General features: G+C 28.7%; 1 protein-coding gene across 4 annotated transcripts in view; it reads right to left on the bottom strand.

Annotated features, from left to right (window-relative positions):
- Nucleotides 1-16,735, bottom strand: part of LOC107476143 (protein virilizer homolog) — a 28,539-nt gene extending 11,804 nt beyond the window's left edge. For 2 of the 4 annotated variants that reach the window (XM_016095886.3, XM_052257870.1), the window contains exons 1-3: nt 1,439-1,727; nt 1,135-1,223; nt 571-694 (exon numbers count right to left, since the gene is read on the bottom strand). In XM_016095886.3, coding sequence (XP_015951372.1) covers nt 571-694; nt 1,135-1,223; nt 1,439-1,513 — 288 coding nt within the window. In that variant the 5' untranslated portion in view covers nt 1,514-1,727. Of the gene's footprint in view, nt 1-570; nt 695-1,134; nt 1,224-1,438; nt 1,728-6,639; nt 6,655-16,720 lie in introns of those variants that run through there. The other 2 variants (XM_052257872.1, XM_052257873.1) reach the window with 2 other exon arrangements.
- Between the last annotated feature and the right edge of the window lie 1,382 nt (nt 16,736-18,117).

Below are 18,117 nucleotides of genomic sequence, written 5' to 3'. Positions count from 1 at the left end.
AGGAATACCATTAAATGAAACACGTGTTGAGCATCAAATGGAAACAGTAACCTATCCTATACAAAATCAATAGTAGGAAAGGCATAATTAAAAACCCTAGAATTACTTCCAACCAAATATACCAAAGCACCACAACAAAACTAAGGACTGGCATAGAATTATTAGATTCCTTATGCAAGCCAAAACCACTAATTTACCCAGTGAGTGCAAAGCTGGAAATTAATGCACGTCCATAGGTCAAACCCATGATTCTCCAAATATTTTCTTAGATTTTTTTAGCTCTCTTTAGACCATAGAAAATAATTTTGAGCTAGAAGTTTATCTCGGAGTGCAATATTGGGAGCTACTATGTTTTTTAATATCTACTTGTAAATAGTAAATCAAAAATATAAGAATTGCATAGTGAAAATAGCATATAAAATAAAGGAGAGAGGAAACAAGAGATAACAGCATTATGTGCAACAGAGATAGCCAAAAGCTTATTGAATATTAAATCTTCAAACAGTCGGAGGAATCAGAAACTGGATATTGTTAATAACAGCAAGAACATATGTAAAATGCAGTAATTACCTCTACTTCCAACACATTTGATGAAGAGTGTGAATAGAGAAAAGGCTGACAAAGTCTTCTGAACCTTGTCTCTCCCTCACAGTGAACAAACACCTCTATCGCAAACGATGGAGGTAAAGTGGCTCTGGTATAAGAAAGATATGATATTGCCAGCACTTAGTAATTGATTTCAAAATCTATTAATCTACGTCATAAAAAATCATAAATACAACCAACCCTTGGGACTAACCAAATAAACAAACACTTTCACTACATTAGAGAAGTGCAAGGCATGAACAGGCATCCACAATCAATGTTAAATTTTCATCTTCAGATTAATTGTTACTATGCTTAACATGTTATAAGAATGCAAATCATTATCTGACATGTCTAATGTAGTGGAGGTTACAAGAAGTTCACATATCGTTAAACAACCATTTTAGTGCCTAAAAGATACTATTCAAAAACTTTTCACGTTTTAAATAATGATCTGAGAATCATCAAGCACGTATATATAGTAGTCTTCAAATCACTTCAAGCAACTAAACGAAAGCAAATGCACCAAAAAAAAGGGGAAACACATACCCAACAAGTGCTACTGATTGGGCAACTGATGAAGCACTCTGTTCTAGGAACTCACAAGCAGTGATGACAATGGGCTCTGAGAAAATCACCTGCAAGGAACAATTTTTATTGAAACCCATAAAAAATTTTACCTAGTAAACACTCATCTCGAAGTTCATTGTAGCTACAGCTTGAAATTGAAGAGCAGTAAGTAACTACCACCAAACCAAGCTCCAAGCTTTACCAATTTTTCATTAAAAATTTTCACCTTAACACTGCAATTGAAAACAAACAATATGGACTGAGCAGAATGTGGGCATTTTACCTCGTCGACGTACTCATCGAGCTGAGGGTGAACGAAGGTCTGAGCGAAGAGGACGCATGGTTCGGGTCGACCCATTTGGCAGCTTCAGCGTTGGGGATTAGGGTTCGAGAGTGGGATCATGCGCGTTGAATTTGAGAAATTTTTGAATTTCTAGGGTTTATGGTTATGGAGCCTCTTCTTCTAACTCTTTCTCTTCTCACTTGAAACGCAGAATGGAGATTCGTTTTAATTGTTTCAGAGGCGCGTCACCGACCTCTGATTGAACAGGGATGTTACTTGTTAAGCTTTGGAGAGGGAAAGGGACTTTTATGGCATTTCAACTCTCCTTTTTACCTCCCAACAAATTATAGCAATTTAATCATTTTATTATTCTCTCTCTTTTTAATTCAATGAATAGTGATTTTTTTATATTGTTATTTTAAATTATTCTAACCAAAAAATTGTGAAATATTAAAAGAGTAAAAATATATTAATTCAAAATATTTTATTAAGTATTTATTTTTATTAAGAATAAATTATCATATTTATCATAAAGATTCAAAACAATGAAAATTTATTAAAAAAAATAACTTTATACTCATAAAAAGAATTTTGGTTGACAAAATTAATCAAAATTTAAATAAAAAATTTCAAAAATTCAAAATTACTAATTTTAACCTTGCTTATTTCACGCTTAATTTCCAACCCATCACCATCAAACCCCCTATGTCAATGTCTCTTTTGTTCTTCTTCTATATTTAACACAAAATTTGTATCCCTTTGTCCTTTGGACACAAATTTTTATCCTTTTGTATTTGTATATGAAGAATTAAATGATTGGGTCTTTATAGATTTCTCTTAAAATAAAAACTAAACACTACTTTAATAATCAAGATGTAATATACTTTTGTGAGATTTTATGCAATTAAAAATAAATTGTCCAAATTAATACTTAATTTAGATTCCTAAATTTAAAGTCGAAGTCAAATTAACTCATAAAATTTTAACTTAAATTTGACGTTTATTTGCGGTAGTCTTTCAACTCATTTTCATTTTTTTCAAAGTCAGAATAATTCCATTCATGAAATAAAATAAACATATAAGTGTCCATATATGGGATAAATAAAAGAAATCGGAAACTCCCAACACTCTAGAGGTAACATCATATAGAGGTAACATCATATAATATTCTAATAAGAGAAATAAAAGATAAATTGCTCATCAATTAGAAAGTGAGAATTTGTTGAAACTCTTTCTACAACTTCAAAATCGACGTCATTATCTCTTCAACACTAGTTGATACATTATCAAAGATGAACTTGTTCCCAGCCTTCTATAAGGACCAGCTCAAAATCACCATCATCATTCTCTGAGAAGGGCTATTGGGTTGGACACGCAAAATGAAGGTCATAAAAATCAAGTTTTACTCAACATAAAAATCAGGGTCTTCGGTTCCCCTTTTTACTGGCTGGTAAGCCCATTTTTAACCAATTTTATATAATAGAAAATACAATGATTGATTATTTTTAAAAATTGTAGACATTTTCGACAGATAGATTAAATCGATGGGCTGCAATACTAACATACTAATTTAGCACATTAATTCATCACATCTGATAAATCAATGTTATTTGAATGGTATTAAAATGTATCTTGTTTTGATGATCTTCGATAAAAAAAGATGTGATTTACAACAAAAAGTTTTATCAATATTTTTTTAACCAATAAGTAATTTTTTCTCTTAATTTTAATTATTGATCTTCTATTTCCCAAGATTAAATCAAGATCAAATGAACATCATAATAATAAATTGTTTATCAAATTAAAATTAAGATTAGATAACAAATAGTAACATAAATTTCTTCACGTAATAAAATAACAAAAATAATCAGAGAATGCAATAAAAAACTTTAATTTCTTATCAAAATAATTAAGGAGCAGGACTGAACCACATGTTCCAATGTGTATTCGGCAAACAACTAGTTAGAAAATGGCTAATGGTTCTATCAGCCAAAAAGAAGACTCCTATATCATATTTTTTTAATTCACTAAATTGATATAGCCCGTAAATATTTGCATGGCAAAAAAAGATGCAATTGCCCCTCTTAAACCGTTCTTCAATTCTGAGTCCCTTAGCAGACACAAAACTTACCTGGGCGAAATTCCAGAACAAGAAACGATCACCAATATCAAAAATTTCACACCATTTAAGATTGCTTCTGTCCAACTTAAAAACACTAAACCCTTTTGTACGAAGTGATGAGTGGTAAACTATTGAGTCGAAACGTATATTTCCCTCGTGACAAACTAGCAACAACTCCCCAGTCCTAGTGTCCATCACTAACGCGAAGTTCGCTAAAAACAATGCCTTCTATGGTTTTTAGCATAACCAACCGTTCAACGATATGATCATCACGATGATTATCTCCCAAGGTAAACACGAACACAACGCTTGTTCCATGTTTGAATGTAAGACCATATAGTTTATTATTGTCATGAACTTCAATATCATAAAATAATTCATCGGTTTCAATGGATTCAATCCATGATCCTTGCTTGAATCTGATAAAAGCTAGCTTTTGCTTCGTATCTTCAGATCCGGTTAAGTTGTGCACTTTTTCTTGATAGCTAAACACAACCAAGAAAGCAACAACGAACTCCTCAGACCCCGGTGGTGCAGAATTGAATGCAACACGAAGTTGATAATAACACCGCCCTCCAGAATACAAGAACAGTTTTGGAAGCTTGAATCTGGCTCGAGAAAACGGGTTGAAGAATGAAAGCTCAGAGAATAAAGTTTGGCCCTTGACCGACTCATAATGAAATATATTGAACACCAACCAACCTTGCACTGAGTAAATGCTATTATAGTAATTGTCGATTTCTTGCGGCCATTTTTCAGTGAGCACAGTGGAATCATCATGGTTGCTCCATGGGGCAGATAAGCTTCCCAAGTCGTTGGGATACCCAAATGAAAGAGAGAGCATTAATGGAAGTTGAGAGGAAAATATGGCGTCAGCGGCCTTTCGCCAAGAACGGCATGTGGCACGACAATTCATGACATCGTTTAAAGATAGCTCTTGAAAAATTAATTCTAACAATTCCAGAAGCAAATGCATCCAACCCATCGGAAGATGATGAATCAAATATTAGGTTAATAATTTAATCAAGGTGACTCACCTCTCAATATAAGAATTTTGACCCAAGAAAAACGGAAAAAAAATAGAATGTAGAGAGAGTATGTCTTTTCATTCAAACGGGCCTAACGTCCAAAGATTTCGTCAACGAAACCAAACGAAACGGGGTGATAGAATTCCTCAACTCCTCTAGCATTATTCATCACGGTACTACTACTAAGCTCAGCAGACAGTGTATTAATGTAGAAATTACCAAAAAAAAAAAGTGTATCAATGTGGAGGTATGACCGTAGGAGAGTATAGCAATGCGTAGCACGATAGATAATTACGATTTATAAAAAAAATATTGAATAATCAATAATCAAAAAGTGGAAACTCACAATAGCAGAGTTTTACAAAAAATTAGGCTAACAAAAAAAATTTTAACATAAAAAATATATAATGCATTTAGGCCATGCATTTATATTAAAATAAAATTTATAAATAAAATTATTTTAAAAGTTTGTTAGAAACATGACAAGAAATAAATAATTTTACAAAAAGAAATAATTTTAAAATAATATTCTTTAAATTTTGAATGACATGAGATTTTTAATAATTAAATTAAAATAGAACATTTTAATAATTTTTTTAAATATAAATAATCAAACTATTTTTGTTTTAAAGTTTACCAAATTGATCCAACACATTAAATTTAAATATATAATTCACCATTGTAAGAGAATTTTTATTTTTATTTTTTTTAAGAGAAAAAACTTAACACACTAAGTGGAGCAAATTGTAACAAAAAAGCAACAGTGAAACTAAATTAAAGATATAGGTATAATCCGTTGTCATCTCCGGCATTGCCATCAACAACCAAACGGATCAACACCACACCATTTCCTATAGCTCGTAAACGACATATTCTTGATGCCATCAACACCTGTCTCAGTTCTCTGGAAAATTCTACTATTTCGTTGTAGCCAAATGTTTCAGAACAGCAAAGAAGTGAAAGAACCTATCAACCACCACTTCTTCTTTTCAGAGCTACTTCCAGGCACTTCAATCCAACTTTCAAACTGTTCTTTGACCGTCTTTGGGATAGCCCACGCTCTATTTGCACACGTCAGCCAAGTACACCACACCTGCCAAGTAAATTCACAACCAAAAAACAAATAAAAATTAAGATTATAATTGAATAATCATTTAGATCTGTAAATAATTATTTTTATATTTTAGATATTAATATTAAAAATAAGAATATTAGTAATGAAAAACGGTAGTAAATAAAAAATTAAATTATTATATCAACTTGTAAAATTTTAATTTATATCATTAATTCTAGCACACAATAATTTATTTTCAATTCACTTTAAATCAAATCAAATCAATTCTAAAAAAAAAATTCAAATTCATCCTGTATAGTCCCAATCTTATTTTTCAATTTTATCTTACTTTAAATATTTTGGTCAATGATATTCTATCCTCGTGATATACTTGCCATATAGAGAGGTCGTTCTATTCTATAGTAAGTGAAAAAAAATTGGTCAAACTTTGAATATGAAAATCTTAAAGCTTTAATTCAATTGTAACTACCTTGATATCCTTATTTCAAAAAATTTATAGGATTGTAGAATTTTTTCAATGCATTATTATAGAAGCTTCTACAAAACCGATATATATGTAGTCTATTCTATAGCTTCCAATATTACCCTCTCTGATAAACTACAAATATGCCGGTTTTATAGAAGCTTCTATAATAATGCATTAAAAAAATTCTATTTGTAAAATTTTGCCGTTTTACTAGCAAACCAACTAAAAGTTTAACCAACTGTAGCTAACTAATTAAAAAACACATTCATTATAAAAAAAATTTAATAATAATTACCACTATCCTAGATTAGCTTGAGTAATAAATTGAAAATACAAGAATTATATAGTAAAAATACCATATAAAATAAAGGAGGAAACAAAAGATAATAGCATTATGTGCAACAGTGATAGCCAGAAGATCATTGGATATTAAATCTTCAAATAGTGGAAAGAATCAGAAACTGGATGCTGTTAATAACAGCATAAACATATGCAAAATGCAATAGTTACCTCTACTTCCAACACATTTGAAGAGTATGAATAGAGAAAAGACTGACAAAGTCTTCTGAACCTTGTCTCTCCCTCACAATGAACAAACACCTCTATCACAAAATTTGTATCCCTTCTATCATTGAAGATTGGACACAAATTTTTATCCTTTTATATTTGTCTGTGAAGAATTAAATGAGTTTTGTCTTTTTTTGTTTTTTTTTAAACACAAACTAAACACACCATAAATACTATTTGAATAGTCAAGGTGTAACATACTTTTTGTGAGACTTTGTATGAGTAGAATAGTTTGTTCAAGTTAATCCTTAATTTAGATCCTAAAATTTGATGTTAAATTTAAATTAATTCATAAAATTTCAATTGACTCAAATTTGATTTCTAAATTTATGATTATAATTCACATTAGCCTCTGAATTCATCTTTATTAATAATATACTGATTTGATACATTAATTTATCACATTTGATTAAACAATATTGTTTTAATGATATTAAAATACATTTCGTTTCACGGTGAGCTATGAGTAAAATATTTTTTTAATTTTAATTATTGATCCCTCTATTTGGCAAGAAAAAATCAAGATCAAATAAACATTATGCTAATAAATTGTATATCAAAATTAAAATCAGACAACAAATTGTACGTGACATATTTTTTCAACTTATTTGACAAATTGTGACATATATTTCTTATCAAAGTAATTAAAGAGTAGGAGTAAACCGACATGTTCTGAAGTGAGAACGACAAAGAAGAATTGATTTTAAAATGGCTAATAATTCTGTCAACTAAAAAAAGAATTATCATATTTTTGAAAGGAAAAGTATATGAACCAGCCAACTCCTAATCAGTCAAGAATGAAACAACTTAATTAATTATAATTATATTAATAATTAATTTAAAATTTTTTAAATTTAAAATTTAAAAAAATTAAAATTGATTAAATAAATCTAATTAAAACAAATAAACCTAATTAAAACGTATAAAAACTTTCCTCTTCTCTCTCGCATTAACTTACTCTTCTCCAACAACCATACATATAGACCTCTCTCTCTCTATGCAAAAACCAAAATCGAATGGATCATTCTCTTTATTGAAGAAAAAAAAGGTTCAAACTTCTATGATGACAGAATCTGCTTCTCAAAAATCAGATGCGGGAACACCTTCAATTACTTTCCCTGCAACTAAAATGAAAGGTGAATTGGGATTAATTGTTTATCTTTTTTTTCCCTCTAGGTATTGGATTAATAGTTAATCTGACATACTATTGACCATGCTATCTGACTTTGGTCTTTTTCTACAAAATACACATACAACAGAAATTCTGAATTTCCCGTTGAACTCAAACAGGGTTCAGAGCAGGCATTTAAATGGGCTGGTAGCCTCCAAGCATCCACACAAGTTTTAGAGTCCAAACCCCGTGTTTTACAAAATATCACTTCAGCAGTTCCCTCTTGACCTGTATCACAATCGCCAGCTGCAATGATGCCTAGTAGTTACAAAGAAACAAAAACTGTTGCTTCCGAACAAATTACAGAAATATAAAAAAAATATTCATTTAATAGGAAAAAAATATCCTAATACTTAATAAAAGAAATATTTAATTATATTTTGACAAAAAAAATTAGATATCTATAAAATTTTAAAAAAATATGAAATTCTTAAAGAAATAGAGATTTTCACATTTGTAATATAAAAAAATTCAAAAAATATATAAAAGAACATCCATTCGGTATGAAAAAAAAACATTCCGACACTTAGCAGAATAAACATCCATATATATTAACTTATTTTTATTAAGATGAGTTTCGAAGTCTAACCCATTAAAAAGCTGATAAGAGTTGGCTGAACCCCCTCTTGGTTCCTTAGTAGAATTGTTATTGAAATCCTTGTAGAAATAGCCAATGAATATTTGCATGGCAGAAAAAAATGCAATTGCCTTTATTAAATTTATATAGTATGTAAGTCTGAGGCACTTAGCAGACTAATAGTTCCTATTTGAAGGATGAATCACTAAGAATAAATATTTCAACAACACTATCTTTTATGGTAAACTGTTCCTTCATGAACCATATGTTTCATGGTATTGACTATAACTAATCGTTGACGGACATGAACACAACACTTATTTTATGTTTGAAGATAAAATTAAATCATACATTTTATTATTATCATCATGAACTACAATATCATAAAAGATTTCAGTAGTTTTAATGGATTCAATCCATAAACTTTTGTTTGAATTTGATAAAAGCTAGCCTTTTCTTTTTCACTTATTTTGTTTTGATGAACACTTTTTCTTGATAGTTAAACACACAAAATTGGTTCATTTTTATAAGTAAATAGTAGTTATCTCTATTAATGGACTTGTGGGTGGCTCCGTTCGTTGGCCAATGGGTGGGTTACTGCATGTACATTGCAAAATTCAATCTCCAACATTTATTTAAACGAGTGAATTGAACCACTGAGCCAATCTAAATTGAATTTTATACATTATATTATCATTTAAAATTACCTTGATCCTTATTATCCATATAAATCTAAAAAAAATATCTACACATACACCTTGCCTATTCATTTAAAAATCATTTTTCACCTTGGTTTATCTATAAATTTATAAAGCAATCAAATTAACTTGACACAAATGATCAAACATCTTGTTTACACAAGAACAATGACACTGTCCTATTTTTTGTTTTGTTTCAAATTTGTTTCCCACATCACATTGTCCTTGCTACAACAATGGTAAAAATATGTTAGAAAGAAGTACTTAAATTGTAAATTGTATTATCCTTAATTTATGGTAACAAGTGAACTATCATACTAGTATGAAAATAAAATAAAATTAATCTAGACACAAGATAATCATACTAGTATTAAAATGCATCTTGTTTTTATGATCTTTAGTAAAAAAAAAAAAAGATGTGTTTTACAACAAAAAGTTTTATCAATATTTTTTTAGACAATAAATAAATTCTTTTCTTAATTTCAATTATTAATCTTCTATTTTTTAAGAATAAATCAAGATCAAATAAATATCATGCTAATAAATTGTTTACCAAATTAAAATTAAGATAACAAATTGTAACATTTATTTCTTCACGTAATAAAATAACAAGAATAATAAGATGCAATCAAAAACTTAAATTTCTTATCAAAATAATTAAGGAGCAGGACTGAACCACATGTTCCAACGTGAAATTGGCAAAGAAGAACTAATTAGAAAATGACTAATGGTTCTATCAGCCAAGAAGAAGACTCATATATCATATTCTTTAAATCCATTAAATCGATATGGCGGCTGATGGCAGAGAGGAGTATTTGCATGGCAGAAAAATATGCAGTTGCCCCTTTTAAACCGTTCTGCAAGTCTGAGCCCCTTAGCAGACACAAGACTCACCTTGGTGTAATCCCAGAATAAGAAACGATCACCAATATCAAAAACCTCACACCATTTAAGATTTCTTCTGTCCAACTTAAAAACACTAAACCCTTCTGTGACGAAACATCTACTTCGCAAATGACGAACTAGCAACAGCTTCCCAGTGCTAGTGTCCATTACCATCTGATGAGATCGTTTGAAGAATCCATCACTAAGAAGAAGTTTGCTAAAAACAATGTCTTCTATGGTATTTAGCATAACCAACCGTTCAACGACATGATCATCACGATGATTATCTCTGAGGGTAAACACGAATACAACGCTTGTTCCATGTTTGAAGGTAAGACCATACAGTTTATTATTGTCATGAACTTCAATATCATAAAATAATTCATCGGTTTCAATGGATTCAATCCATGATCCTTGCTTGAATCTGATAAAAGCTAGCCTTTGCTTCGTATGTTCTGGTCCGATTAAGTTGTACACTTTGCAAAACACAACCAAGAAAGCAACAACGAACTCTTCAGACCCCGGTGGTGCAGAATTGAATGCAACATGAACTTAATAATGACACCACCCTCCAGAAAACAAGAACAGTTTTGGAAGCTTGAATCTGGCTCGAAAAAACGAGTTGAAGAATAAAAGTTCAGAGAAAGTTTGGCCCTTGACCCACTCATAATGAAATTTATTGAACACCAACCAACCTTGCACCGAGAAAACCTTATTATAGCTACTACTGTCGATTTCTCGCGGCCATTTTTCAGTGAGCACAGTGGAATCATGGTTGCTCCATGGGGCTGATAAGCTTCCAAAGTTGTTGGAAGACCCAAATGAAAGAGAGAGCATCAATGGGAGTTGAGATGAAAATATGGCCTCAGCAACATTTCGCCAAGAGCGACATGTGGCACGACAATTCATGACATCAACCAAATATAGCCTTTGGAAAATTAATTCGAACAATTCCAAAAGCAAATCCATCCAATTTATCGGAAGATGATGGATCAAATGTTAAGTTAATGATTTAATCAAAGGCGACTCACCTCTCAATATAAGAATTTTGATGCAAGAAAAACGAAAAAAAAAAATAGAATGTAGAGAGAGTATGTCTTTACATTCAAACGGGCCTAACGTCCAAAGATTTCGTCAACGAAACCTAACGAAACGGGGTGATAGAACTCAACTCCTCTAGCATTTTTCATCACGGTACTACTACTAAGCTCAGCAGATAGTGTATTTTTCCAATGTAGAAATTACCAAAAAAAAAAAAGTGTATCAAATATCAATGTAGAGTTAGGACCGTAGGAGAGTATAGCAATGCGTAGCACGATAGATAATTACGATTTATAAAAAAAATATTGAATAATCAATAATCAAAAAGTGGCAGAATTAAAAAAAAAAAAGGATAACCAAAAAAATTTTAACATAAAAATATATAATGCATTTAGGCCATGCATTTATATTAAAATAAAATTTATAAATAAAATTATTTTAAAAATTTGTTAGAAATATAACAAGAAATAAATAATTTTACAAAAAGGAAATAATTTTAAAATAATATTCTTTAAATTTTGAATGACATGAGACTTTTAATAATTAAATCAAAATAGAATATTTTAATAATTTTTTTAAATATGAATAATCAAACTATTTTTGTTTTAAAGTTTACCAAATTGATCCAACACATTAAATTTAAATATATCATTCACCATTGTAAGAGAATTTTTATTTTTAATCATGTTAAATCATTTAAAGATGTAAATTTAATTTTTTTAAAAATAAAATTTGGTTAGAATTAAAATGATTTGGTGTGTTAAAATATAAAAAATTATTTTTATATTTTAGATATTAATATTAAAAATAAGAATATTAGTAATGAAAAACGGTAGTAAATAAAAAATTAAATTATTATATCAACTTGTAAAATTTTATATCATTAATTCTAGCACACAATAATTTATTTCCAATTCATTTTAAATCAAATCAAATCAATTCTAAAAAAAAAAAATTTAAATTCATCCTGTATAGTCCCAATCTTATTTTTCAATTTTGTCTTACTTCAAATATTTTGGCCAATGATATCCTATCCCGGTGATATTCTTGCCATATAGAGAGGCCATTCTATTCTATAGTAAGTTAGAAAAAATTGGTCAAACTTTGAATATGAAAATCTTAAAGCTTTAATTCAATTGTAGAAGCTTCTGTAATAATGCATTGAAAAAATTTTATTTGTAAAATTTTGCCGTTTTGCTAGCAAACCAACTAATCGTTTAACCAACTGGAGCTAACTAATTAAAAAACACATTCATTATAAAAAAAATTTAATAATAATTTATCACTTTCCTGGATTAACTTGAGTAATAAATTGAAAATACAAGAATTGCATAGTAAAAATAGCATATAAAATAAAGGAGGAAACAAAAGATAACAACATTATATGCAACAGTGATAGCCAGAAGATCATTGGATATTAAATCTTCAAACAGTGGAAAGAATCAAAAACCGAATGCTGTTAATAACAGCAAGAACATATGCAAAATGCAATAGTTACCTCTAATTCCAACACATTTGAAGAGTGAATAGAAAAAAGGCTGACAAAGTCTTCTGAACTTTGTCTCTCCCTCACAATGAACAAACACCTCTATCACAAAATTTGTATCCCTTCTATCATTGAAGATTGGACACAAATTTTCATCCTTTTGTATTTGTCTGTGATGAATTAAATGAGTTTTGTCTTTCTTTATTTTTTTTTTTAAAACACAAACTAAACACACTATAAATACTATTTGAATAGTCAAGGTGTAACATATCTTTTGTGAGCCTTTGTATGAGTAAAATACTTTGTTCAAGTTAATCCTTAATTTAGATCCCAGCTAAAATTTGATATTGAATTTAAATTAATTTATAAAATTTTAATTGACTCAAATTTGATTTCTAAATTTATAATTATAATTCACATTAGTCTCTAAATTTATCTTTTTTAACAACATACTGATTTGACACATTAATTTGTCATATTTAATCAAACAATATTGTTTTAATAATATTAAAATACATTTCGTTTTACGATGAGCTATGAGTAAAAGATTTTCTTAATTTTAATTATTGATCCCTCTATTTGGCGAGAATAAATCAAGATCAATTAAACATTATGCTAATAAATTGTTTATCAAAATTAAAATCCGATAACAAATTGTACGTGACATATATTTCTTCAACTTATCTAATAACAAATTGTGACATATATTTCTTATCAAAGTAATTAAGGAGTAGGAGTAAATCACATGTGTTTTACAAAAAAAAGTTTTACAAATATTTTTTTAGACAATAAATAAATTTTATTTTTAATTTTAATTATTGATCTTCTATTTCCCAAGAATAAATTAAAGATCAAATAAACATCGTCATGCTAATAAATTGTTTACCAAAATAAAATTAAGCTAACAAATTGTAGCATTTATTTCTTCACGTAAAAAAAATAATAAGAATAATAAGAAAATGCAATCAAGAACATAAATTTTTTTATCAAAATAATTAAGGAGCAGGACTGAACCACATGTTCCGACGTGAAATCGGCAAAAAAGAACTAATTGAAAAATGGCTAATGGTTTTATCAGCTAAGAAGAAGATTCCTATGTTATTTGCATGGCAGAAAAATATGCAGTTGCCCCTCTTAAACTGTTATGCAAGTCTGAGCCCCTTAGAAGACACAAGACTTATCTTGGTGTAATCCCAGAATAAGAATCGATCCCCAATGTCAAAAACCTCACACCATTTAAGATTGCTTCTGTCCAACTTAAAAACACTAAACCCTTCTGTGTCGTAAGATCTAATTCGTAAATGACGAACTAGCAACAGCTCCCCAGTGCTAGTGTCCATTACCATCCGATGGCTTCGTTTGAAGAATGCATGAGAAAAATTAAATCTTCCAATAGCATCTATATCTTGTATGGTATTTAGCATAACCAATCGTTCAACGACATGATTATCACGATAATTATCTCCCAGGGTAAGCACGAACACCACGCTTGTTTGATGTTTGAAGGTAAGACCATACAATTTATTATCAAGTTCAATCCATGATCCTTGCTTCAATTTGATAAAAGCTAGCCTTTGCTTCGTATCTTCTGGTCCGATTAAGTTGTACACTTTTTCTTGATGGCAAAACACAACCAAGAAAGCAACAACGAACTCCTCAGACCCCCGTGGTGCAGAATTGAATGCAACACTAACTTGATAATAATACGGCCCTCCAGAAAACAAGAACAGTTTTGGAAGCTTAAATCTGGCTCGAGAAAACGGGTTGAAGAATAAAAGCTCAGAGAAAGTTTGGCCCTTGACCGACTCATAACGAAATATATTGAACACCAACCAACCTTGCACCGAGTAAACCCTATTATAGGTACGCTCGATTTTTTGCGGCCATTTTTCAGTGAGCACAGTAAAATCATGGTTGCTCCATGGGGCGGATAAACTTCCAAAGCTTCCACGGCACGTTGTTGAAAGAGAGAGCATCAATGGAAGCTGAGATGAAAATATGGCGTCAGCAGCCTTTCGCCAAGAGCGGCATATGACACAACAATTCATGGCATCATCCAAAGATATTCTTTGAAAAATTAATTCCAACAATTCCAGAGACAAATCCATCAAACCCATCGGAATATGATGGATCAAATGTTAGATTAATGATTTAATCAAGGTGACTCACCTCTCAAAACGAGTTTTAAATATATACTTCACCAGAGAATTTTTATTTTTAATCATGTTAAACAATTGAATTCAAATTGATTTAATTTTAAAATAAAAATTGATTTGATTTGAAAATCCCGTTAATTAAGATTATAACTAAATTTAAATTATTTAAATTTTTTTAAAATAAAATTTGGTTAGAACCAAAATGATTTGATGTGTTAAAATGTAAACAATTATTTTTATATTTTAGATATAATATTAAAAATAAGAATATTAGTAATAAAAAAGGACAAATCACAATTTTAAACGAAATGGTAGAAAAAATTATAGGATTTTACCAAAGGAAAAAACGTGACAAGGATCAATCAAAAAGCATATTTCTATGTAATTCGAATCAAGTTAATTCGAACTAGGAAACCAAGAGTAATTCGAATTAATAGAAAAGTATAATTCGAATTTGATCCATTCGAATTATGTACGCATCAAGTCATAGGTAGTTCGAATCAGTCAGATTCGAATTATACATGTAGTTGACTTAGAGTAGTTCGAATTACACTGATTCAAATTACGAGGGAAGCAATTCAAGATGTAGTTCGAATCTGACTCCTTCGAATTATATATATATAATTCGAAATTGTGCATGAGAATGTTCGAAGTTGGCTGCTTCGAATTATCAAGTCACCCACGTGAATTCTATGACATAAATTTAATCCATGCAATTATTTTAATACACAACAATTATATCTATATGGAGTCAATGCTAAATCGAATTCAATTAGTTCAATAATACAAGTCTATGAAAAAAAAATTATTTTATAAAGTTTAAAAATTTTTATTATGTGATAGGTTAGTAAAAAAGTATATTGGAAATTTTTATAGTACTCGTCGTAATAATGTTTAATTTAAAAATTATTTAAATTTTAGTTGTACTTATTACAAAATAAATAATTACAATAATTTTTTTTATAAAACTTCTTTAAAAGATGCCATGAGTATTATAAAAAATATCCTGAATTGATTTACATAAATTGACTTACAAATTTTTATAGTATTCTCAAAATCTTCTAAAAAATTTTTCACATTTTATAAAATTATTTACAACAACAACAACAACAACAACAATAATAATAATAATAATAATAATAATAAGGAGGTTTAAACATACTTTATTATATTAGGTTAGATAAAAATTAAACTATTTAAATAAATAATTCGGTGTTTAGAAGTCAAGCATTAGAATAGCTTTTTGAAAAGTATTTATTATATCATAAATTCATAATTACGTAAGTATGCGAAGGATTTATTTTTTAAATTATGTTTTTAAATTAAATGGCTTTCAATATTATTAAATTGTCCTATTTTTAAATCAGTCAATTCATTTTATATTTATATATTGTTATAATTTTTAAAATTTTTATTGTAATTATTGATTTTGTAACAATACAACTAAAATTTAAATAACAATTTTAAATTAAACATTGTTATGATGAGCACTATAAAAATTTGTGATATACTCTTTTACTAACCTATCACATAATAAAAATTTTTAAACTTTATAAAATGCAATTTTTTTTCATAGACTCTCGAACTAATTAAATTCGATTTAGCATTGACTCCATATAAATATAATTGTTGTATATTAAAATAATTATATGGACTAAATTTATGTCATGAAATTCACGTGAGTGGCTTGATAATTCGAAGCAACCAACTTTAAACATACTCATGCACAATTTCGATATATAAAGGAGTCAGATTTGAAACCACATTCATTATAAAAAAAAATTAATAATAATTACCACTATCCTAGATTAGCTTGAGTAATAAATTGAAAATACAAGAATTGCATAATAAAAATAGCATATAAATAAAGGAGAAAACAAAAGATAACAGCATTATGTGCAACAGTGATAACCAGAAGATCATTGGATATTAAATCTTCAAACAGTGAAAAAAATCAGAAACTGGATGCTGTTAATAACAGCATAAACATATGCAAAATGCAATAGTTACCTCTACTTCCAACACATTTGAAGAGTATGAATAGAGAAAAGACTGACAAAGTCTTCTGAACCTTGTCTCTCCCTCACAATGAACAAACACCTCTATCACAAAATTTGTATCCCTTCTATCATTGAAGATTGGACACAAATTTTTATCCTTTTTGTATTTGTTTGTGAAAAATTAAATGAGTTTTGTCTTTCTTTGTTTTTTTTTTGAAACACAAACTAAACACACCATAAATATTATTTGAATAGTCAAGGTGTAACATACCTTTTGTGAGACTTTGTACGAGTAAAATAGTTTGTTCAAGTTAATCTTTAATTTAGATCCTAGCTAAAATTTGATATTAAATTTAAATTAATTTATAAAATTTCAATTGACTCAAATTTGATTTCTAAATTTATAATTATATTTTACATTTGTCTCTAAATTCATTTTTATTAACAACATACTAATTTGACACGTTAATTTATCATATTTAATCAAACAATATTATTTAAATGATATTAAAATACATTTCGTTTTATGATGAGCTATGAGTAAAAGATTTTCTTAATTTTAATTATCGATTCCTCTATTTGGTAAGAATAAATAAAGAACGATTAAACATTATGCTAATAAATTATATATCAAAATTAAAATCCGATAACAAATTGTGACATATATTTCTTATCAAAGTAATTAAGGAGCAGGAGTAAATCACATATTCTGAAGTGAGAACGACAAAGAAAAATTTATTTTAAAATGGCTAATAATTCTGTAAGTTAAAAAAAAAAAGAATTATCATATTTTTGAAATCCTTGTAGAAATAGCCAATTAATATTTGCATGGCAGAAAAAGATATAATTGCCTTTATTAAATTTATATAGTATGTAAGTATAAGGAACTTAGCAGACTAATGATTCCTGTTTGAAGGATGAATTACTAAGAATAAATATTTCAACAATAGTATCTTTTATGGTAAACTGTTCCTTCATGATGAACAATATGATTTATGATATTTATTATAACTAATCGTTGACCAACGCGAACACAACACTTGTTTTATGTTTGAAGATAAATCATACATTTTATTATTATCATCATGAACTGCAATATCATAAAAGATTTTAGTAGTTTGAATGGATTCAATTCATAAACCTTTGTTTGAATTTGATAAAAGCTAGCATTTTCTTCACCTATTTTGTTTTGTTGAACATTCTTTCTTGATAGCAAAACACACAAAATTATTCATTTTTACAAGTGAATAATAGTTATCTTTATTAATGGATTTGTGGATGGGGTTCGCTAGTTGGCCAATGGGTTAGTTACTGCACTCTAATATTTATTTAAGAATTGCCACTCATACACGTTGCCTATTCATTTAAAAATTATTTTTTCATCTTAATTTATTTATGAATCTATAA

The sequence above is a fragment of the Arachis duranensis genome, chromosome 2 (genome assembly GCF_000817695.3).
Source record: "Arachis duranensis cultivar V14167 chromosome 2, aradu.V14167.gnm2.J7QH, whole genome shotgun sequence".
Taxonomy (NCBI): domain Eukaryota; kingdom Viridiplantae; phylum Streptophyta; class Magnoliopsida; order Fabales; family Fabaceae; genus Arachis; species Arachis duranensis.
This window is presented reverse-complemented; position numbering and strand designations above follow the sequence as displayed.